We start from the raw sequence: 25,025 nt of genomic DNA, 5'->3' as shown, positions 1-25,025 counted from the left end.
AGTTTGAGAATCTGCTGTTTAGAACCATTTCTTAGTGGCTGTGTTTTATCTATGCAACACTGTTTCTATATACCTGAGGGAATAACAAAGGTATAGCCTTGCTTTAGTTCAATACGCTGACAATCTGATACCCTGTCACCAAGGAAGATGTCTCCTTGTTTCCCTGATAGTAGCCAGTTTTCATATAATTCTAAATTCTGTGGAGTGGGTGGGATTAGCCAGAAGACCTGCAAATAAAAAAAAAAGAAGAATTAAAGAAGGTATCCTTCAGAAAAATCAACTATTAAATCCAGATTAGTATTCTAAATTATGCAACACCTTGCTGAAAATTGGTGACCTACATATTCTACCTATCAGCTTCCCAGCTAAAAATTATTTCACACTGTATGTATCACTTCTGATAATATTCATACATGCAACAGTAAATGGATTAAGTGCGGAGAAGAAGAAACAAGACTCTACTGCATGTTCGAGAGTTTGATAATTTATTCTAATTGTGGATGTTTAGTGGATATTCAACTTTTAGGAGAGATCACCCATCTAAACTACAATGATGCTCAAGAATTAGAGATAAATACAGTAAAAAAAAAAAAAAGGTAACTGAAACCACCTAGCATTTGTTCCAAGGTCTGAACTTACATGTTGCTTACCACATTCCACTAATCTGTCCATCTCTTTTCTTCAAGTACTACCCCCCCCCCCGCATACCGGATTCTCAGGGTAGAGCTTTTCTTTCCAGATAATTATTCTGAAATATTATTTATCAGCATTTCATCTGCAGCCTGGTCCTGCCCTAGCTACCCAGGGCGATACACAAATCTTTTAGTTTATAATTTTCTCTTTTACATGTTACTAGATACCAATAATCACTGCCAGCAGTTTGAATTATATGGAGATTGCAATTTGTATGATTGTTATTATATTACAAATAATCCTCAATTTATGACCATAATTGGTACTACAACTTCCATTGCTAAGTAAAGCAGTTGTTACGTGAGTTGCATGAGTTGTGCCTGTTTTTACAACCCTGACTCATGACTCATGCAGTTGTTAAACAAATATGGCTTCCTCCACTGACTTTGTCAGAAATAAAGGTCATAAACAGTGATCACATGACTCTGGGATGCTGCAACCATCGTAAATACATGCCAGTTGGCGAGCGCCTGAATTTTGATCATGTGACTGTTGGAATTCTGCAACAGTCGTAAGTACAAGGACTCCTTTTTTCAATACTGCTGCAATTTCAAACGGTCACTAAATGAGTTGTCATAATTGAGGACTACTTGTATATTATATTTAATAACCAAAACAAAACATCACATTGCATATGCAATGAAAAGCCAGTAGCTCTCAAAGATTCAATGTAGCAAAAAGATATTCTAAACCGGGCAGAGCAAACTAACTGCTTTTTTTTGGGGGGGGGGGGGTAGAGTAGATTAATCTTTGTGTCCTCCATTTTGTAATAGTGCTCTCTGTGTTGTATATATTATTTATTTCAGTTTTAGACTGGCATAGAAAACTAACCATTTGGATTTTACTCATTTATGTATATTGTAGGAGTTCAATGAAGTATTGAAGAATCCTTATACATTCCTTAATTTCTAGTTAATGCAACTAATCCAGTTAACTTAAATGGGAGAGATCATTTAGTGCACTTTCTCCTCATTCAGCAACTGTGTTCCATTCTAATAACTTGGTTGTGAAGTAAAATAATTGCTAAGTGAATACATGATTGAAAGAGATAGAGAGAGGTATGAAGATCACTGGTTCCTTCTTTCCTAAGGTCCTGTGCCTGATCTATTTTGGTTCCTTTACAGGTTGGAGAAATTGCTTAATTGCTTAAATAAGCTTTCTTCCTGGGCTGCTTTTCTCCACACAGCAGTGTTTCCCTAAAAACTGTAACAAGCTCAATTCTGTAATCTTAATTAGTTACTTAGCACTCTTAGCTGCCTAAAAGTAACATGACTTTAACCAATTTCACTCTGAAGGCTTCTATTGTCAGGCCCAAATGCATGGATTGGTTGGAAAATGAATTTTTAATCACCATTTATTATTATTGTAGTAGTTATGAATGGTCACTAACTGAGGTAGTCAGTAAATGAGTAATGGCTGTACAATTAGCAAAGCAAATTAAAACAAGAGAATGAAAGGAAAGTTTTGCAGCAGGATAAAACAGATATCTCAATTTTTAAATTTTCTTAAAAATAGAATATTAAATGATTCAAGAACTAGGCATATAAAAGTCCTCAAATCAGCCTAAAAACTCCTGGAAATTTCTGCTTTTTTAATAAGACCAGGTAAAAATTCTAGTAACCTCTCTGTCCCAAACAGGTAATAAAATAATGCTGTTGAATAGCATGAGCAGATGTGTAAAGTGTTATTTTTCTGATCTTGAACATTTATACCTGAAAGCAAATTCTTTAGAAAAAATGGTAACAATTTAAAAAGAATTAAGTAGATTCACTGATTTTGTAGATCAGGGGTGTCAAACTCGTGGACCACAGACTAGATGTGTCAGGTGCTGGCCACGCCCACACCTGGTTTACTGAAGGGAGAAAAAAGTCGCAATACATCACGTGACGACGCAAGATTTTCTCCCCTGTTGTAGATTGATATTTTCAATCTACTTTAAAAAAAAAAACAATTTACTGCATATATCCTATTTTCCAATATAAGTTATTACAATCAACTGGCTCAGGTATATAATTAATAAAACACAGTTATTTCATTAACTATTCCTCATTGTTAAAATTAGCTCTCATGTGCTATTAATTACATACTGTGTAATATAATATATATATAACAGTTATATAGTGTAAATTACTAGTGACACTAAGGAATCCTGTTAAAACACCCCAATAAATTTGATTCTAGAGTGAGGTGTCCAAATGAGTTGCAAGTGACTCCTCGAGTGAAATGAATATCTGCAGGTAGCCCTCATTTAGCAACTGCTGTGCACAGTGACCATTTGCAGTTATAACCTCTTTACTCAAAACTTCTCACAAAAAGCATGTTGCTGGAAATTCCACGGTACCTTTCCCCCTCTGTGGATGTGATACCATACTGATGTGCCACCAAAATCTACATGGAAATCTGTGTAGCATCCTTTAACACTCATCAGGCAATATCTGAAATAAAACCAGAAATTATGTAAACATAAATTTCATTGAATTAAGTTGCAACACTCTGTAGATGGAATAAATGCTTATTGTTAGTATTTAGTATGCCACTGACACATTGAATGATAGTATTAATTACCAGAATCTATGTACTAAGAGTACTCTCTACTGTTGAAAGAAAAGGGGACAATAAGATTAGTACCTGATTGTTTGGTTTTTATTGTGTCAGAAAGCCAGTAATAGGAATCTATATCCCTAAGCAGGAAGTTCTTCCTGCTGCAATTCCTGCTGTTTAAAACAAATCTATTTTGCCATTCAACAATACAATGTTAATAGATGTTATCCATCCAATTAGCATTGTTGGAGGACTTAGGTAGGAATGATGTTAGCCTGGCCCAGACTGCTGACCTTTGACAATCAATACAAACATAGAAGGACAGGTAGCAGTATAGAAACATCTTCCTTAAAACTCACATCAATGAAAAGAAAGATCTATATACAAATTTTTACTTACTTTTGCACTTTTGGATACTGCATATCCAAAATAGCATTTGTTGATTCTGTCTGGCTTTCCTTCAGATGCCTTGGCCACATATTGTCAACCCAATCAATTAAATCCACCTGGAAATATGTATTAAATCAAGATTTATGTTTGTCACAAACAAATGTTCAATCCTTCTGCCAAACAACCCAATTCCAAAACATTAAATAAGTATCAAAGATTATACCTTGAGGTTCAAGATACAGGATATTTCACTAAGTATCAGTTAGTGAGGCTCTACTCACTCTTTCAACTAACGATCTAGTATTATTACACTGATATATTCTGTATTCATGAAGAATTATCTATGAAATAAGATATACAATAATATCTTAGAAATTAAACGCACAAATAACAGAATCACAACAAATGTCACAAAACAAAACTGGTTAGTCAGGAATAAATATCTCTCACCTATACCGGTTTAGTTTAGTTTAGTTTATTTTGGATTTATATACCGCCCTTCTCCCGAAGGACTCAGGGCGGTGAACAGCCAAAGATAAAACACATACAATATAAATTTTAAAAAAAAACAATTAAAAACATATTAAACAAATTTGGCCCATACTAATTAAAACATCCCTTTTTAAAAAGCAAATTAAAATTGAACAATTAAAAAGGGTTAGGCCATCCCAGCTTGCTGAAATAAAAAAGTTTTGAGGGCACGGCGGAAAGTGCATAAATCCGGGATCCTCCATATCACCGGGAGGAGCTTGTTCCAAAGGGCAGGTGCCCCCACAGAGAAGGCTCTCCCCCTGGGGGCCGCCAGTCGACACTGTTTGACCAATGGCACCCTGAGGAGCTCCTCTGTGGGAGCGTACTGGCCGGTGAGAGGCTACCGGTGGCAGAAGGCGGTCTCGTAGATACCCAGGTCCTAAGCCATGGAGCGCTCTAAAGGTGGTAACCAATACCTTGAAGCACACCCGGAAGACCACCGGGAGCCAGTGCAGCTCGCGCAGGAGAGGTGTTACATGGGAGCGCCATGTCGCTCCCATAACCACCCGCGCGGCCGCATTCTGGACCAGTTGGAGTCTCCGGGTGCTCCTCAAGGGGAGCCCCATGTAGAGAGCATTACAGTAGTCCAGGCGGGAGGTGACGAGGGCATGAGTGACCGTGCATAAGGAGTCCCGATCCAGAAAGGGACACAACTGGCGAATCTGATAGAAAGTCCTCCTGGCCACAGCCGTCAGATGTTCTTCTAAAGACAGCTGTGTATCCAGGAGGACACCCAAGTTGCGAGCCCTCTCCGTGGGGGCCAGTGATTCGCCCCCAATAGTCAGTGATGGCACCAACTGGCTATATTGGGACGCCGGAAACCACAGCCACTCGGTCTTGGACGGGTTGAGCCTGAGTCTGTTTCTCCCCATCCAGATCCGCACAGCCTCCAGGCACCGGGACATCACTTCAAGGGCATCATTGGGGTGGCCCGAAGTGGAGATGTACAGCTGAGTGTCGTCAGCGTACTGGTGGTACTTCACCCCGAAACCACGGATGATCTCGCCCAGCAGCTTCACATAAATGTTGAACAGAAGGGGTGACAGGACCGACCCTTGTGGCACCCCACACACAAGGCACCTCGGGGTTGACCTCTGCCCCCCTGCCAACACAGACTGCGACCGGTCAGAGAGAAAGGAGAACCACCGCAACACGGTGCCCCCCATCCCCAGCTCTTCTAACCGGTGCAGCATGATACCATGGTCGATGGTATCAAAAGCCGCTGAGAGGTCTAATAGGACCAGGACAGAGGAACAACCCCTGTCCCGAGCCCTCCAGAGATCATCAACCAACGCGACCAATGCTGTTTCTGTGCTGTACCCAGGTCTGAAACCCGACTGGAATGGATCTAGATAAACCGTTTCATCCAGGTACTGGGGAAGCTATCGCGCCACCACACTCTCAACAACCTTCTCCACAAAGCGGAGGTTGGAGACTGGACAATAATTTACTAATGCTGCCAGGTCCAGGGAAAGCTTCTTAAGGAGAGGCCTCACCACCGCCTCTTTCAAGGCAGCGGGAAAGTCACCCTCACTCAATGAAGCATTAATAATCCCCTGGAGCCAGCCTCGTGTACCCTCCCGAGAAGCCAGCACCAACCAGGAGGGACATGGGTCCAATAAACATGTGGCTGCGCTAAGTCTACCCAGAATCCTGTCCACGTCTTCGGGAGTCACAGGGTCAAACTCCTCCCATATAACATTCTCAAGACCAGCCTCCATCACCCCTCCCGAATCTACCCAGTCAGAGTCCAGGTCTTCCCGAATTTGAGCAATTTTGTCATACAGATACTGCACAAAGTCCTCGGCTCTACCCTCCAAGGAGTCTTCCCGCACTCCCAAATGGAGCAGGGAGCAGGTCACCCTAAACAGGGCGGCCGGGCGGTTATCTGATGACGCAATAAGAGCAGAAAAATAGTTAAATTTTGCCGCTTTTATCGCCACTAGGTAGGTCTTATTATTACCGGTGAAATATTACCAAAAGGAAGATCATCACTTTACATGTAGTCCTCACATAAAGATCCTAATTGGAATTGGAATTTCTGTTGCTAAGTGATGCAGTCATTAAGGGAAACATCACATGACTGCACTACTTAGTGTTGGCAGTTTTGGTAGTCCCATTGCGGTCTTTATTCCAGAATTGCACTGTCATTAGAAGATTTCACACTTTTCCTTCACTGTAGCACTCAGCTCTGCTTTACTCCTTCCACCTATTTATCTCCCCCCCACATTTTTGCCCTTTTATCCATCCTGCACTCTGCCACCCCTGCTGCCTTGCACTTCCCTGTCCCTGCCACTCCAATGGCAAAAGTCAGCTTGGGTTGGCAGGGATGCAGGATGAAGCACGGGGGATGAGTGGGATGGCAGAGTGCAGTCTCTTCACCTCCCAGCATAGTTCAGTTCCTCTTTATGGGAGTGTTGTCAATATAAAAGGCAAATTCTTTGACTGGATTTACTCCAGTTTCAATTGGCTCTCTTGTAAACATGCAGTAAGGCCTAATGACCAGTCACGAGATGACTTTACCGTAGGGCGTGATGGTGAACCTATGGCATGTGTGCGAAAGGTGGCACGCGGAGCCCGCTCTGTAGGCACGTGCACCGTCGCCAGCTGCTCTTCTGGTTTTCAGCTACCTGGTCTTTGTGCGCACCGGAGCGCCAGGAACCGGAAGATGCGCCAGCCACCTAGTCTTCCGGTTTCTGGTGCATGTTCTGGTTTGGGCACTCGGTGCCGAAAAGGTTCGCCATCACTGCCATAGGGCCTTCATTTGGGGTAACTGAGCCATTGTCTAAAGAAGAGTCAGGTGAGAGTCTTGTTGGAGGGAAAAAAAGTAATCTTGGCTTGGCTTTCGCCCTCTTTATAATCTTATATTACTCCAGTCTCTAATCCTAGTCAACAATAACAATCTCTTGTGAGGGCCATTTTAAGTATTTAAATAATAATAACAACAGCCTTCCTACCCATGTTTGTAACCATACTTCCATCCTCCTACAGTTAGTACTCTCAGCTTTACTAACTGGCTGCCTGTATTGCAGTTGGGAGAAGTGAAATGAATTTTGTGAGATAAGATACTTGGAGTTCCATCATTAGTTTATGTTTTTTGTTACTGGTGTGCTGTAGTAAATTTAGCTTGTTGTGGTCAAACCACAGCTGATACTGAGGCTGTGTGCGTCAATTAAAAAAAAAACCCTACCCTATATTTATGGAATAAAATTTAAAATTATCATTTGGAGCTCACGTACGTGCAGTCTCATACATCACCATCTCACTGGAAGTCGAATGGACTTAAATATACTTTAGTATTTCTAATGAAAGGATCACTTTTTTTTTTTTTTTTTTTGCTTCCAAGCATTTTTCCTGCAGGTACAGCATCCACTTTTTCAGACCAACCAAATGCTGACCCATTGGCTGCAACAGGAATTGACTGATTGGCTTGTTGCCTGATGTTGTGGGCTGAGAGGGAATCACTGGTCCAAAGTCATCCAGCAACATATGGATGCCTAAGGCAGGACTAGAACTCAGAGTCTCCTCGTTTCTAACCTGGAACCTTAACAATTAGACCAAATTGTTGGCTTGCTGAAGGAATCAGAATTAATACTTAAGTACAGATTGATTTCTCATACACATAAATGTAATTAATGCCACATATACTGCAAGCTTTCAGTCACAACTTATCATAGGTTTTATTTTACAATGAATAATTTCCTCTAGGGACAATATATTGTTCTTTATACAGTGAGGGTTTTTTGTTTTAAGAATTATAATTACAGTAATGCCTAGAAATACATTTTTAGTTCGCTCCCAGTTTTCTTCTGGATGCAATTAATGGTGCTAGTTATCATCTTTAACACCCTACATGGCATGGGATCTGGTTATCTGGGACTGCCTAAGACTATCCACCCATTCCACAAGATCAGAGAGAATGAGCATGCTCCAAGTCCCCTCCTTAAAATTTTGCCATCTAACAGGACTTTGGAAGCATGACTTTTCCATGGCTGCTCTACCTTGTGGAACACTGTCCCACAGAGGTTTGCCAGGTCTCCACCCTTCAAACTGTTTGAAAGGCTGCTAAGACTTGGCTTTTCACTGGGGTGATGGGATTGTATGGGTAGAAGGCATGGAAGGAGGGTAGTTGATCCTGCTGTGGGGCATCCCAATGGGAATTACTATGGCACAGGGTATTGTTTTATTGTTTTCTGTTTATGATTATTTACCGGTTTTATGGTTGTTGTAAGTCACCCAGAGTTGCTTAAGATGGATGGCCATATAAATCTTTTAAATAAATAAAAAATCTATTGTATATAAACAGGGAGCAAACACTATACTCCCTAGCACTGATGATGTTACCTAGTCAGATAATAAAACATTTGCAAGCAAACAACTAAACTCAGCAAGCAAGATTTGAGATATCATACTATCAGCTACTCTATAAAATCAGCAAATGTTAAGACATAAAACACATTAAAAACCCCAGAAAAATACAGCCAAAATAAAGCACACCAATATGAAGAATAATTGCTAAGAAATTATAAAGGGGAACCATCATTTTTACCACTGTTTTTTCCAAAAGCCAAATGGAATAGAAGGCCTTAACTAATTTCTTAAATGACAGAAAGGAGAAGGTCATGCTAACCTCAGGGGAAAAGAGAAGCCGATAGGATCACACAACCATGTAAAAGGCTCCTCTTCACGCTCTTGTTCCCCAAACTCAAGCTTAAACTGAGACTGTACTCAAAGCAGATGCAGCCAGGCAGAAACACTTCCCATTCCACTTCCATCATGCATTTATTCACTCACAACTTTACTCACAAGCATCTATGCGAGCGTATTCCAGCTGCCTGTAATAACTGAGCCACACCCTGTTGTTTTCAAGGATGTCCTAACTTCCAGAGGCAGCCGTACCCCACCCAGGCTCTTGGCTTACAAAAGAAAATGCTACAACAAAGGGAAGTGATGTGCAGGAAAACGGGATAAGTTAACGACAAGCTGAAGCAGACAGGGAAGCTGAAGCAGACAGGGAAGCTGGAGATAGGTAGCTCTTCCAGGCAGTCATGAGGACTACCAGTCAATTGCTCTTGTCAAGATAAGAGCCTTGGTAGTACAGTGCTTTAAAGCACCCTGTTATTAACACAGCTGCCTGCAATTACTGCAGGTTCGAATCTCACCAGGCTCAAGGTTGACTCAGCCTTCCATCCTTTCTAAGGTAGGTTAAATGAGGACCCAGTTTGTGGGGGCAATAAGCTGACTTTGTATAAATATACAAAAGTATGAAGGCTATTGCTTAACGCATTGTAAGCCGCCCTGAGTCTCCGGAGAAGGGCGGCATATAAATCAAATTAAAAAAAAAAAATTACTAGGACAACAAGCTAAGGTGAGCCATGTATCCTAGCAGAATTCCTGCCTGGATCCTGGAGCTTTCCTGGGAGCCTGATAGCAACCAGAAAAGCAGCAACCATACTGAGGCAGCATTAATGGCAATTAACGTAAGAACTTTTGGAAGAAGGCAAAGGCTGTATGGCACTTTAAAGACTTTGGAACTTTTACTTTGACTAAGTATTAAATATTAGAGGACTGAGTATTAAATAGATACTTACATGGAAATATGTTACATGGAAACATCACCTTATAAAATCTTTAAGGGTGGGGAGCAATTGCGTATTGTTGGGAAAGGTGTGTACTGCAATAAAGCATTGTATACAGATCTGCTCTGCTGTGATGTGTCCAGACCTTATAAGGCAAAGAACCCTCACCTAGGGGTAACCCTCCATTCTTGAGTCCAAGATTTCCAGCAATCTGGAAATTCAGGATCATAGGTAGGACACTATGATCACAAATAGAGAGAAAAGCACATTATCCTCCTCCCTTCCCTTACAATGACAAATTTGATAGTTCCCATCAGCATTTCTCTCTTTTTATTGCTATTATAGTTTAAGTACAAAATTAAAAATGCATGTATGCTGGATGATGAACCTTCAGCAATAATAATATCAATTGATATTGTTGCTTTTGGCAGCACAGTGTAAGTTATTCAGATTCTGAATCCATGACTTAAACCATGACCCAAGTTAATACTATGGACTCCTTAATTCGTTTAAATGACCTTCAAAATAAAATTTTAAAAAATGATACTATCAATGGAAAGAAGAAATATCAAACTAACCGTATTTGGCCTTTGCACCAGATTCTCAAGCCGGGTATGGCTGAATTCTAAGCTGATAACATTGTATAGCTTCTCTCGGTCTTCCTCTGGTGTTTCATAGTAGCGTGCCCACTGAGCCATGGTCATCTCAATATCCCTTTGTGTGTTTACATCCATGACATCCACCATCCTACGACTTCCTACCGGTTGACAAGATAAATAGATAATTAATTAATTTCCTGTAATAAATCTAGCCCAAGAGAGGCAGGATAACACATAAAACATGGTTTTTAAAAAGGGGTGGGGGGAGATTAAGGGCATATAAAGGACAAGGTGCTTAATCTTTAAAACAAAATTTTTTCATTTTTTTCTCTTCAAGACCAGGGACTACTTTACAATTAAAATTAAATTCTACACGTAAATTACATACCAGTTTTTATCTTGACATGCCTGTTTAATTCAGAAGAAAAATGCATAATTACCTACATATTGTCGTACATCACTCACACTAAAGTCTGGCTCTGGCATCCTGAAACAGAAAAAAAATGTGTAGCAGTCACACTATCAGTATTCCCTGTGCACAGTTTAATGCTGTGAATCTTTTATCTATCTCTCTTACAAGTCTGCTTCAAAACTATCCATCATGTAAAACTAGAGATATAACCAAGCCCAATTTCTTACTTTTCTTTGAAGCCTCCAATACAATTTACTATTTTATTTCTCTGAACAAACTGAGTAAAGATGCACTTGAACTGTGGATAAGTGATTTCATACTTCGCTGCAGCAGCTCTTGCTGAATTTTGAACAATTCTGAAATATTTATACTACCAAGCCCTGTAAAATTTCACATTATCTTATTTATTGATTGAGCACTGACAACATGAAACTTCTGCTTTATGTCACTTAGGAATGTGAAATGAGATGCTCTTCAAATCAAGTGAAGTAGTGAAATTTTTTTAACATTCAGACAAGATTCATAGGTGGTTCTTTTTGTCAGGAAGTGGAATTCAACTATTCAGGATCTGAACGCAAATCCTGTTAAAATGCATATGCAATCTTTACCCAATACACACCTCACAGACAGATTCAGCATATATCTAATCTACTTGTTGCCACTGAATTTTACCTCTACTTCTTAGTTTTGCTCTTCTAACTGTGTTATACGAAAGTGAAGCCTTTTCTTCCCTGTCTACTAGGGAAGAAAATCTCATTGTAAGGCAAGTGCATGAATATGGAAAAAGTATTTTGAGTGTTGAGTAACTGAAAGAGGAAAAAAATGGATTGAGGAAGCATTTGAGAGTATGTTGCTGTTTCCTAAAGAGGAACAAAAAATATAACCTCTGGGATGATGATAAATGCAGCGGAGAGAAGGATTTCCTATTCATTTTTTATTTTGATATTGGCCAGTTTTGGATTTGCTCTAACCATGCCCACTGTGTACCTTCCAATAACTTTACTCTGATGGACTGCGAAATGAACCATGAAATGTTGTCCATTCTTCACTTAGAAAATCACTTTAGCTCCTAAAAATCAGATTTCTTGTTTGATATTGTTATTCTCAACAGATAAACTAGACGTATCTCTTGTTGCTTTCTCCTGTTTAGACAGAGACAGTATGGCTTCAGTTCCCATTTATAGCTATCCTCCAAATTAGCTTACTGGAATCCGTTGCATGTGGCAGCCTGGGATGACTGTCTACTCACTTCAGTTAGTTCAGAACATAGCTAGTTAGCTTTTTGGTATGCACTAATCAGATAATGTACCCTTCACAAGGATGACAATATTCTCACTAATTATCAGTCCATTTGTAATAGAGATAGCTGTATATATAATCTTTTACAAGATGGTAATGCAGTGATTAGATTGCAGTATTGCAGGCTAATTCTGCCAACTGCCTGCAGTTCAATTCTCACCGGCTCAAGTTTGACTCAGCCTTCCATCCTTCCAAGGTGGGTAAAATGAGGACCCAGATTGTTGGGGGCAATATGCTGACTCTGTAAACCGCTTAGAGGGCTGTAAAGCACTGTGAAGCGGTATTTAAGTCTAAGTGCTAGAGCTATTTTATAGTCCAATGTGACTGAAGCCCCAATGCCCAAAGGAGTTACTGCTTTCATACTAGTTCCATGTTGTAAAATCTGGATACTTTTTCTGGATATTTTTACAAGCAAAATGGATGGTGTCTGGAAAGAGGAATTCTCATGTATGGAATTCTAACTGTAGAATTCTTTTCTCAGGGAGGCTGGCATGATGCTGCTCTCTGTTCTTTAAATACTAGGTGTATATTTAAAAACATCCCAGGCTTTTAATTTGCAAAACAATCATTGCTGTGGCTCTCATTGCTTAGTTTTTACTTTCTTCAGTATTGCATTATTTAACTCTTTGCTGTTATCCAGCTTCAGAATGTTAGACTGAAGAGTGTTATTTTAAAGTAATATAGTGTACTTTAGGAAAACCTTATGGAAGCCTTGGGGTTAAAAGCAACTTACTTTGTTCTGTTTACAGACAAGTAGTTGGAGAGGCTAGGTGGGGAGCAATATCACAGGTTGCAATTTGGCCAATGCAGGTAACAGAGAATAGGCTCAGTGGTGAAATGTAAAATTTGTTACTATCGGTTCTGTGGGCGTGGCTTGGTGGTGGGGTTTTTAATGTGACTGGGTGGGCGTGGCCAACTTTTTTTTTCTTTTAAAAAACATTTTTTCTACAACCTCTTCGGCTGAAGAGGTTGTAAAAAAAATGCTTTTAAAAGCCTCTGATGATCCCAGTTGAGTTGCCTGATCGTCAGAGGCTTTTTTTTCTTTTAAAAACATTTTTTCGGCCAAAGAGGTTGTAGAAAAAATGCTTTTAAAAATAAAAAAGCCTCTGATGATTGCGCGGCTCAGCTGGGCATGGGGGGGGGGGGGGCAGGGATTTTTGCTACCGGTTCTCCGAACCACCCGCCGCCATCGCTACCGGATCAGGTAATCCGGTCCGAACCGGAAGCATTTCACCTCTGGATAGGCTGCTGTCTGGCCTTCCTTCTTTTCAGATTGCAGTCTAACTAAGGCAAGCAAATTGACAGGAGTCTTCCAACCTGAAGATCCTACTCTTCAATGCCAGATCATTTATTGGTAAACTTTGTTATCCAGGATTTAATTATGGATGAAAGTACTGGTCTGGGATATAACATGAAGAACTGCGGGTGGAGAGCTCTATCTTCTAGGGCTGTTCAATAATATACTACGCTAGGATTAGATGTGGGATGGTTGTGATTTATAGAACTCTTACTAATTATCTAGATATTCCTTTTGTCAGCCAATTTTGAGTGGATATGAATGGCCAGGATAGCATAGAGATGCTAACTGTATACTTTACATCCCACTATCTTAAAATCCTCCTATTAAGGTAATCAAAATGAATGAGCTTTCATTTCATTTCTTAAAATTCTTGTCCTGAGGATTTCAATGAATTACTGAGGCAGCCATGTTAGAAATTGCTCACAATTGTGTGTCTTCCAGGATAATAATAATAAAAAATCTTTCCAAACTGATATTTGGCCCCATGTTGAATGCTATATGCTGGATTTCGTATTCTGCTTGGGTGGAGCTAATGATCTGAAAGTGAGCAAAGTCTATGTATCTTGGTTGCCAGGGACATCACTCTCTAGCCAGTTTTACATCAGTGACCTGAATAAAACCTTAGCAGGGTGAACAACTGGATAAAATGGTCCAATTCTGCCATCTGCTGGTTCCTAATAGTTTCTTGTAGCAAAATCCAATTAATGGCTACTATAATTTACTTTATTTCTATCCTGCCTTTATTATTTATATGAAGATGCTCAGAACAATCTTCACAAACTTCTAATAATCCAATTTCAAGAAAGTAATATATATCCTCAAACATTATCTAAGCTGAATGGGTTGAATAAAGGAGAAAGTTAAAATTCAATCCAGGCAAAATGGGAGTCCTATTGACAGATACAAAACTACACTTAGGGAATTGAAGTTCAGTCTTAGTTTGGAAGAAGTTGCACTCACTTTTAAAACAGATCCCTAATCTGCTCTTTGATCCTCAATGATAACAGAAGTCAATTACAGCCAAGAGCCATTTGACAACTACAGTTATTGCATTAGCAAAAGCTCTTCCTTAGCCACAATCAGATATGGCAGTATTTATTCATGCATTGCTTACATTCTCTTGAAACTATTGCAATGCATTCAATGGAGAAATTATCCTTGAAAAATGTCTAGAAAAAGCAACAGATACACAGCGCAGCACTAAATTAACAAATACCAAGAAGAGGGGTCTACTTGAAACAACTCAATTGAATCAACAGCACGGATTCTCAAACATGCCTGCCCAATTAAGAAAGGAAAAAATAACTGCCTCAGTGATTAACAAAATGGGTTTTGATGGGATCAAAACAATGAATTATAATTGAAAATGCATGCTTTTATGGGAAAATTGTTTACTTTAGCAAGAAAAATAGTCTATTATTAAAAAAATGAAATCATAGAATGTAAGACTTGGAAGGATCTTTGTCAATCTAGTTCAAGCCCTTTTCTGGAATCAACTTCTTCACTGGCAGTTTTCTTCACTGTTGAACAATTCTTATCATTAGGATATCTTAGCTTCCTGACCAATCCTGTCTTCTTACAGCCTTCTCTTCTTTTTTTAAAAAAACAATTTTTATTGAATATTTTACATTTTTGAAACCAAAAACATAATAGAAAAAGATAAAAAAAAACATACACATACACCAAACAATAAAATACAAAACATAATTTCAAGAACCGTTAGAACAATTGTTATTAGAAACATATAATGAAGTACTGGGAAAGTCCAAGATACCAGAATCCTGGATGGAAGCTTTAATAACTCTCAACCCCAAAAACAATAACGTACAACAGAAGATTCAGAATTATAGGCCAATCTCGTTGCTAAATGCTGGCTACAAAATATTTATGGCTATAATAGCAGATTGAATCAAAATTCAAAATCAAACTAAACAAAATTATACATTTGGATCAAAATGGATTCCTACCCAACAGACATATTAAAAAAAAACATACAAATTATCATCAACGCCTTAGAATTCTATGAAGCTCACCCTGAAAAACAGGTAGCTGTGATATTTTTGGATGTACAAAAGGCTTTCAACAACTTAAATTGGGACTTTATGATAAATCAATTGATAAAAATGAATTTTGGAGAAAAATTTACAAAAATGATTAGAGCCATATACACTACACAGAGGGCAAAAATAATAATAAATGGGGAACAAACAGAAAGCTTTGAGATAGCTAAAGGAGTAAGACAAGGTTGCCCCCTATCACCTCTGTTATTCATTCTGTCTGTGGAGACATTAATGTCACAAATTAGAGACAATTCAGAAATAAAGGGACTAAAAATTAAATCACAAGAATATAAGGTCCAAGCATTCGCAGATAATTTGGCATTCATTATTGAGAAACCATTAGAATCTGGCCCTACTTTATTACAAGATATAAACCAATTTGGCATGGTAGCAGGATTTAAAATGAAAAAAGACAAAACTAAAATTCTGACTAAGAATTTAATCAACAGACAGAATAAAGAACTAGAAGAGAAGCTGGGAATCTTGAGAGCAAAGAAAATTAAATATTTAGGAATTTGGCTATCGGAAAAATGTACCACGATAAAGAGGGATAATTATGATACACTTATATTACAAATACAAAAAGATTTGGACAATTGACCTAAATTACCAATATCATTAATTGGCAGAATTTTGACAATCAAAATAAACATATTATCCAAGTTACTTTATCTATTTCAAACAGTACCAATAAAATTAGGGAAAAAATTCTTTGAACAATTATATAAAATGACATCAAAATTTATATGGTCAGGGAAAAAACTGTGTATTAAATTCAAATTACTGCAAGATAGCAGGAAAAAAGGAGGTTTCGGTTTACCAGAATGGGAACTTTACTATCAAGCAGCATCCCTAACATGTCTTAAAGATTGGATACAACTAAAAAATAAAGGAATACTAACGCTAGAAGGCCATGATCTCCAGTTTGGTTGGCATGGCTTTCTTTGGGATGGGAAAAATAAATCACATACCTATTTTCTAAGACACATGTTAAGAGATGCCCTACTGAAAGTTTGGGAAAAGATCAAAAAGAATCACTATAGGAGGGTCCCAATTTGGTTGTCTACAATGGAAGCAATGATACACCCAAATACCAGATTTAGACAAAATGGTGAGATATATAGAATTACTAGATACAAAAGGAGAATTAAAATCAGTACAAGACCTGAAAAAACAAGGAATAAATCTGGAATGGTGGCCATATTTACAAATCAATAGAATAGATTCTATACGTGGCTAGAAATTAGAAATCAAAACAAGAAATAAGAATGTAAATCAAAATTTGACCAACTGGAATCTAAGAGTATTGAATACTAGTAAGGATAAAATATTGACTATGTTAATAAATAGGATGTAAGTATATATAACAATTTAGTTTATAAGAATGTTCAATATGGTTATAGAAGAATAAGAGAATGATTAGGATGACTGAATTTAAAAGTAAAGGTAACAGAAAGTTGTAAAATATTATATAATATTGTTATTTATGTTTTGTAGCCTTCTCTTCTTTATGCTAAATACACAAAGTTCTCTCTGTTCTTGGTAAGTTTTTTCTTGCAAATATCTTATAGAAATGCCAAACTTTAAAAAAAATATTTAGGTTATTTGTTAAAATTTCTTTCTCATCATCTGACTGAATGGCAAATGCAGTGTTGAGTCCAAAATACTGTGTGCTGAACACTGGTCTAGAGATAATTGGCTTCTTCCAAATTAAGACAGATAGTTGTATTACCTGTGTTATCTATCACATTGTTCCAAAATTCATGACAGGATGACATTTGTCCAACATCTTCAGACCCAGGGAAGGCATTTTAAGGACCGGATTGTACCCTTATTTCTATAGTAACTAAAAGTGAACTCACAACTTACGATCAGTAACCTTAAAATCTCTATAGATCTTATACTAAATATTGCATCTAATACATGCAATTATCTTCAACTTCAATATAATGTACATTAAAATAAGCTTTAGAATAATCAGTTGAGTCTCTTCCTACATTAGTCCCATCTCCAGTCATTGTCAGAAACTTGGGAAAGCACAAACAAAGCATTCTGGCTCAGTAACACATTATCTTATAGGGGAAATAGTGACCTTGTCTAATATCAAATTGTTATTTTTCCACCACTCACTTTATTCCAAGACCATCGCAATTCTTGAAGATCAAAGGATCTCGTAAGCCACCACGTTGAATGTACTCCACATTGAAGTCTGTTCAAGAAAAAAAATGGTTTGTTAGCGAAAACTAGCAACCAAGTGAGAACCCCAAAAGACAGCTGGAATGAAAAAATAAGAGTGAAAAATAAAATGATTTTTCCTACTTAATTACTTCCCTATTGGAAAAAAATGTTATTGGCACAAATAATGAAATATAACTTTACTGATAATATACTAATGAAGAACTGGCTTATTTATTAAACATATCTGCTGTGTGCTATCCAGAACTGTTTTGAAAAAATAGGTAGGATATAAATATTTTTAAGTGAATAATTGAGCTGGACAAAGAGACTTATGAAAATTCTTAACCACGTTATCCACTATAACAGATATATATATATAACCTGGGGCACCAGAGCTATGTAAAAGTCCCAAAAGCTCGTGAGACCTAAATTTCTGTCAAAATTATAACTTTTATTACAACAGAAGGAAAAATTATTTAATAATAAAATAATAATAATAAATAATAATAAAAATGAACTGTTCATTACAGTTTTCAAATAGAACTTTAAACTACTATATGGTCTGGACTTATGGCTCCTGCTCAAAGAGCAGGTGGCAGATGTGGCTAGGAGGGCCTTTGCATATCTTCAATGGGCCAATTGTGTCCATACTTGGACCAAGAGGACCTGTGCACAGTAACTCACCCCCTTATAACCTCTAGGATAGACTACTGTAACATGCTCTACATGGGGCTGCTCTGAAGACCATTCAAAAACTTCAACTAGTGCAGAATACGCCATGTGTGCATGGTAAATGTGCCACATACAAGGTATCACTTCTGTGGATTGGTTGCCCAGTGTGTTTCTGGGTGCAATTCAAGGTGCTGGTCATTATCTTTAAAGATCTAGATGACTTGAGATTGGCGTACTGAAGAGATCTCCTCTTTTCAAGAGTCTCTACTCGTTCAACTAATTTAGCAGAATGGACTTGCAGATCCCATTAGTCAAAGAGTGCCCAAGTAGCAGGGATCAGAAGATGAGCTTTTTCCACAGGGCCCCTGTTCTATGGAACATCCTCCCTTTGGAGGGTTGAATGACTCCAACCCTACTAGGCTTTCCTAAGGCCCTAAAAACTTATATGATACCATGCTTGGAGTACTGAACGGGTTAAGGGTCCTGTTTCCTGGCTGTATTGTTAACTGGCCAAATATCTTGTTCCTATGTATAATTAATCTGTATGCTTTTAGTACTTTTTGAATTGTAAGCCACCAAGAATCATTGACTTTGATGGGTGGCTATAGAAATTGAATGGATGAATGAATGGATAAATAGGAGATTCAAACAATAAAACGAAATACCATTAGTATTCCAATCTCCTCTACTTAATTAATTATGTCCTAATAATTTTTGCCCCAGGAGTACTAAATACTAGAAGAAACTATTTCTTCTATTGGAAAGGCTGCTGTAGTTACTTATGCCATGCTTGCACAGATGAAGCGAACAGGAATGTTTGAATACTGATCATAAAATGCATCACCATAAGGGGGTTACACCACCACTGCCTTGTTAGGAAGCCCTTTACAATATATTCTTCTGATATCTATACCACAATTGTTTTAAAAAATAAATTGTTACACTTAAGCTAAAAATACCAGGGCTATGCATACTTCAAGAATTATTCAGAAGTGCTTTGGAATTCATGCATGCATTGTACCTCTTGGCTATCTATTAAAGCAGTTCTTTTTCGGATTCCTGTGCTTTTGAATAATTTTCAAGGCATGCAAAGCCTTAGAAAATAAATAGAACAACAACAAAAACACTAAAATTGTCAAATAAGGCACAAGTAGGGGGCCAAGGAAGAATCAGTCAGGGAGTTTAACAATTACTACCGTAAATACTATATGGCTGTCAAAATCTGGACTTTGCAAAGAGTTCCACAATCAGTTAACTTTCAATCAATTGTCTGGAGCACTAATATAACTGCCTCATTTGTCAGTAAGTGACACATTATTTACTTATTTATACCATTTATATGGCTGCTCAAGTTATCCAACATTACTCTGGGCAGTGCATAAAATTCAACAAAACCTAACAAAAGGAATACAAAATAGTGCCCCATAGTGCTTTACAGCACTCTTGAGTGGTTTACAGAGTCAGCATATTGCACCCAACTATTTGGGTCCTTGTTTTACCGACCTTGGAAGGATGGAAGCCTAAGTCAACCTTGAGCCAGTCAAGATCAAACTCCTGGTTATGGGCAGAGTTAGCCTGCAATACTGTATTCTAACCACTGTGCTACCATTGCAAAGCATAATTAAACAATAAAACGGCAATCATAGTCCAGCATACCAAAAGCCAAGGATCATCTCTTGATAGCCTTTTTCAAAGGTCAGCATTTATTGGCTAGTTTATAAACATGATATTACCATCCAGCTTTAGCCTCTGAAAAAGTGACATTAATAATTCCATCATAGATTGATGTTGCCCAAAGGAACTAGTACAACCTGACATGTGAAGTTTGTCAGCATAAATTTCCCAATTTCAATGATGGATACAGTATATACTAAGAAAGTACTAATTTCTCCTTATTACATTCTAATTTAATAGATTTATTAAAGGAGATTTCAAAACTACTTGCAATCTATATAGAAATGGTGCACATATATATTGAAAGGAACTTACTTTTTTTCAGAATATACCAAAGTCAAAATTTATTCATTTATAGTTTGATCTCTGTATTTGCAGGGGTTATATATCAACATTGTTGTGCAAAAATTCTGAAATTCTGTGACAATCTGTCCTCTGCATTATATAGCCAGCTTTCTGCGCCAGCTAAGGAAGCTCAAACTGCCCAAGGAGCTGCTGATACAATTCTACAGAGGAATTATTGAGTCTGTCATCTGCACCTCTTGTTCAGTTCTGGTTCAGTTCTGCAACCCAACAAGACAGACACAGACTTCAGAGGATACTGAGAACTGCAGAAAAAAACAATTGCTACCAACCTGCCTTCCATTGAGGACCTGTGTACTGCACGAGTCAAAAAGAGGGCTGTGAAAATATTTACAGACCCCTCACATCCTGGACATAAACTGTTTCAACTCCTACCCTCAAAACGACGCTATAGAGCACTCCACACCAGAACAACTAGACACAAGAACAGTTTTTCCCGAATGCCATCACTCTGCTAAACAAATAATTCCCTCAACACTGTCAAACTATTTACTAAATCTGCACTACTATTAATCTTTTCATCGTTCCTATCACTCATCTCCTCCCACTTATGAGTGTAACCTTGTTGCCGGTATCCTTATGATTTATATTGATTTTTTTTCCTGATTGCTTATTTGTACCTTATGATTCTTGATGAATGTATCTTGTCTTTTTAAGTGTTGTACCTTATGATTCTTGATGAATGTATCTTGTCTTTTTATGTACACTGAGAGCATATGCACCAAAGACAAATTCCTTGTGTGTCCAATCACACTTGGCCAATAAAGAATTCTATTCTATAAAGAATTCTATATAGCCTTAGATGTTTTCTACACATGCTAAAGCACTTATACATGCACCTTATGTCAAGTTAAGAGTATCTAACACAGACACCTATAACGCAAAGGTTACAACCCATCCTATTTACTATGTATAGAAGATGCATATGCCTCACCATCATTCAGGGTGAATGCTGTGAGTGGCAGCCAGAATTTTAGTATGATAAATTTCATATTGCCACAGCAAAAACAGAATGTATGGCGAGGATGGAAACCCAACAACATTACATTTTCAGGCCATCCAACTCTTGAAATTATTCTTTACCAAATTAGACTTTACCAAATTAGAACAACAACATTATATAAAACTACAACTATATATAAAACAACAACTCTCTGAAAGAATAGAACCATCCTCCCGCATACTCCTTCAGCTTAAAGTGGTCTCTATCCTAACTCAAGGTCTGGGAAAAAAGCCAAATTTTTAAAGAATGGTTGAAGGTGGGTAAGATGGTGGCCCTATAAATCCCTGGAAGATAATATTCCAAAGAGAAAATGTAGTAACAAAGAAGGCCTGCCTTTGGGTTCCTCCTACATGGTTTGTTTAATCAATGGGACTGGAAGCAAGAGCACAAAAGACAACTAGTCCCTCAAAAGGACTAAAAAAAGCAAAGTGCAGTATTTTATCTTCCATCCCAATGCTGAGATGAGGAAAGGAGGAACTACATGCTCCTGTATGATAAATTATTCTTGCTTTTCTGACATTACATTAAAAGTTTATGTATAATATTTTGAATACAGCTTACATAGCAGAATCATAAACTAGTATGGGGAGAAGGAAGATAGCGTTTTATTAAAGATTGCCTATCCCATTATGTTATGTCAGTACTTTATATTTATTTAGGAAATTCTAAACTACCAAAAATATATATACTCTTATAGATGAAAAACTTGTGTTTTTTTCATTTATTTGTGATTTTGTATCATTTTTGCTATAATTTTAATTTTAATTTTCAAATGCTCTAGTATTATAAGAAACACCAATTAAGTTTCTAAGAAAGGGGCTGAATTTTTTTTTAGAATTTTAACATTTATTGAGCCCAATAGCATCAGAGAGAATAATAACCAAAATTGCTTTGTCACAGCAGTTAGGTGAAATGCTCATATGTATCCTCACCTTGGAAAGCCAGCATGGTAGAAAGGACACTCACCTTTGCCTTCCATGAACACTACAAAGTTGGCATTATATTTGTTGGTAGAAAGTTTTTCTTCAAGGTCAAATGTTCGCTTGCCTTCAATTTCATCATCTGAGATGCCATCATCCTCATAGCGTCGTCTCATAGCACCACGCTGTAGAAGCAATTGAAAAACATAAGAATAGGATGAACCATAGGGAAGAATCTAGCAGCCAGGTAGTTCCCAAAATAAGCTATACACATTTTAATTACAGTATTTGTTTTAAAATAGACACAGATAAAACAATATAGAAAACAAATAAAATAATTAATGTCAAATAAATTACCGGATATTTATGCAGTTGCAGTATCAAAACACAAAATAAAATAAACATTTGAACAGAAAACTCCTTAAAATTAATAAGCTAAATGTATATAAATCAATTAAATATAGTATATATTCATTTAACTACAATTTATCAAATTAAGCATTAAAATAAGTATTTTCTTGTAAAATATTATGAAATATAGGTCAAACATATTGTATCAGTTCTTGATTACTAAAAACCTCCAGTTATATAAAAAATTATGTAAATTTTATTCCAGTCTGTAATATTCAAGGTAATACTTTCCAATCTTATAGTACAGGTAGTCCTTAACAAATAACCATTTGTTTAGTGACTATTTGAAGTTACAATGGCACTGAAAAAAATGACTTATGACCAGTTTTCACACTTAAAACTGTTGTAGCATCCCATGGCCATGTAATCAACATTCAGGCACTTGGCAACTGGATATATTTATGACAGTTGCACTGTCCCAGAGTCATTTGACGATCATTTCTAACCTTCCCAGCCAACTTCCAAGAAGCACAGTCAATGAGGGTAGCCAGATTTGCTTAATGACAGCATGGTTCACTTAACAACTGCAGTGATTCTCTTAACAACTGTGGCAAAAAGATGTAAAATGGGGCAAACTCACTTAACAACTGCCTTGTTTAGCAACAGAAATTTTGGACTCAATTGTGGTCGTGAGTTGAGGACTACTTGTATCCAGTGGTGAAACCTGAACCAGTTTACTACCGGTTTGCTGGCCGCGCATGCGCGCTATACGCCAAACGTTAGCGCGCATGCACAGTGCACACCTTGAGCTTGTTTGGAAGTTCTAGCAGAGGAGCGCAGCTATCGTATACCCTTGACCGAAGATCGGTACACTCCTTCCATCTGGGATGGTCGTCCTCTTCCACTGAGTGTGCAACTTCGGGAGGGACGCACATGGAGCGGTGAGGGGACACCCGCCTAGCCAGCCAGATCAGCCGAATCAACCCTGGCGATCAATGGGGTGACAGATGTCGCAGCCAGATCACCCTCACATCCACAGTGCACACCAAACATGAGCTGTGCGCGCACACGTGCAGTGCGTGCCAAAGGGAGGCTTGGGAAGGTAAGTAGAACAGCTGTTGTGACTCCGACCCCCGAGCCTGTCTTATCAAAGGGAGAAGACTCCGAAAGTGAAGGAGAGGAGTTGGCAAGGCCTCCCTCTCCAGGACCCTCCTCTCTGGCAATGCCTCAGGTGTCCTCCGAAGGCCAAGAGATAGGCCAGGGGCCAGGCATTTCGGAGCAGCCGCAGTTGGACAGCGATGGAGATGAGTCTTGGCTGGACCCCCGACAGCGTCGCAGAGATAAGTGCGCGCAGCAGAGGAAGAGGAGTGCCAGAGATTAAGCTGAGTCACTGGACCACACCCCACAGGTGATAAAAGGGTGTGTGGTGGCCAGTCAAGCCTTGTGACGAACAAAACTGAAAGCTAGCAAGTCATTCTGCATTTCTGGAACTTTGTTATATGCTCTGCTTGGATTGATTTTTTGGACTGGACTTGACTATTCTTTGGCTTTTGTGGACTTACTTTGATGTTTTGGACGGAGGAGAAAAACCTCCCTTTGTAAGTAAAAACTTTTGGCAAGCAGCCACTGGCTTGCTGCCAATTCTGTTATCAAAGGAAATTCTTATCTGCTGGTTTATTTTAACTCTTGGTCGACTGCTGGTGTGCGTATGTGAGACGGGGACAGAACAACAGCGCTGGAGGTGTGTGTGATCAGCTGTGGCGCACATGGGAACCTTTTAAAAAACTTTTTAAAAGCATTTTCTACTACCGGCTTGGGCGAATAGGCAGTAAAAAATGCTTTAAAAAAGTAAAAAAACCCGGTTCCGACGATCGCGCAGCACAGCTGTGATCGTCGGAGCCTCTTTTTTTTTAAAAAAAACTTTTTAAAAGCACTTTTTTACTACCTATTCGCCTGAACCGGTAGTAAAAAAATGCCTAAAAAATAAATTAATTAATTAAAAAAAATCAGACGATCAGGACTTTTTTTTTTAAAATAAACTTTTTAAAGCATTTTTAACTGCCTGTTCCAAAGAACCGGTAGTAAAAAAATGTTAAAAAGTAAAAAAAAAAAAAAAAAAAAAGTTCTGACATAGTGCATTGCTCAGCTGATCGTCGGAACTTTTTTTTTAAACATGTTTTTTACTACCGATTTGGGGAAGCAGTAGCATTTTTTACTACCAATTCGGGCGAATCGGCCCGAACCAGTAGCATTTCACCCCTGCTCATATCCAAGTTATTCCTCATTCCCATCCCATAATCAATATTCCTCAAAAGGTCAGATTCCACAATTTTATTTTTTAATAATACTTATATGGATACCCATCTTATATACAACAACCTTGTTTAATTCACAGCAAAATTGACATAGAAAATATTGCCGCCAACAATCTGGGTCCTCATTTTACCCATCTCGGAAGGA

General features: G+C 38.1%; 1 protein-coding gene across 3 annotated transcripts in view; it reads right to left on the bottom strand.

The window, feature by feature from the left end:
* KDM2A (lysine demethylase 2A) overlaps window positions 1-25,025 on the bottom strand; it is a 69,237-nt gene that overhangs the window by 23,349 nt on the left and 20,863 nt on the right. For all 3 annotated transcript variants that reach the window (XM_034420390.3, XM_034420388.3, XM_087881584.1), the window contains exons 4-10: window positions 22,261-22,399; window positions 17,535-17,613; window positions 10,774-10,820; window positions 10,313-10,491; window positions 3,634-3,740; window positions 3,035-3,128; window positions 74-227 (exon numbers count right to left, since the gene is read on the bottom strand). In XM_034420390.3, the coding sequence (XP_034276281.1) occupies window positions 74-227; window positions 3,035-3,128; window positions 3,634-3,740; window positions 10,313-10,491; window positions 10,774-10,820; window positions 17,535-17,613; window positions 22,261-22,399 (799 nt within the window). The remainder of the gene's footprint in view (window positions 1-73; window positions 228-3,034; window positions 3,129-3,633; window positions 3,741-10,312; window positions 10,492-10,773; window positions 10,821-17,534; window positions 17,614-22,260; window positions 22,400-25,025) is intronic.

The sequence above is a fragment of the Pantherophis guttatus genome, chromosome 1, assembly GCF_059756535.1.
Source record: "Pantherophis guttatus breed Tessera chromosome 1, ASM5975653v1, whole genome shotgun sequence".
NCBI lineage: Eukaryota > Metazoa > Chordata > Lepidosauria > Squamata > Colubridae > Pantherophis > Pantherophis guttatus.
The sequence above is the reverse complement of the archived record's forward strand: the minus strand, read 5'-3'. Positions and strand labels throughout refer to the sequence as shown.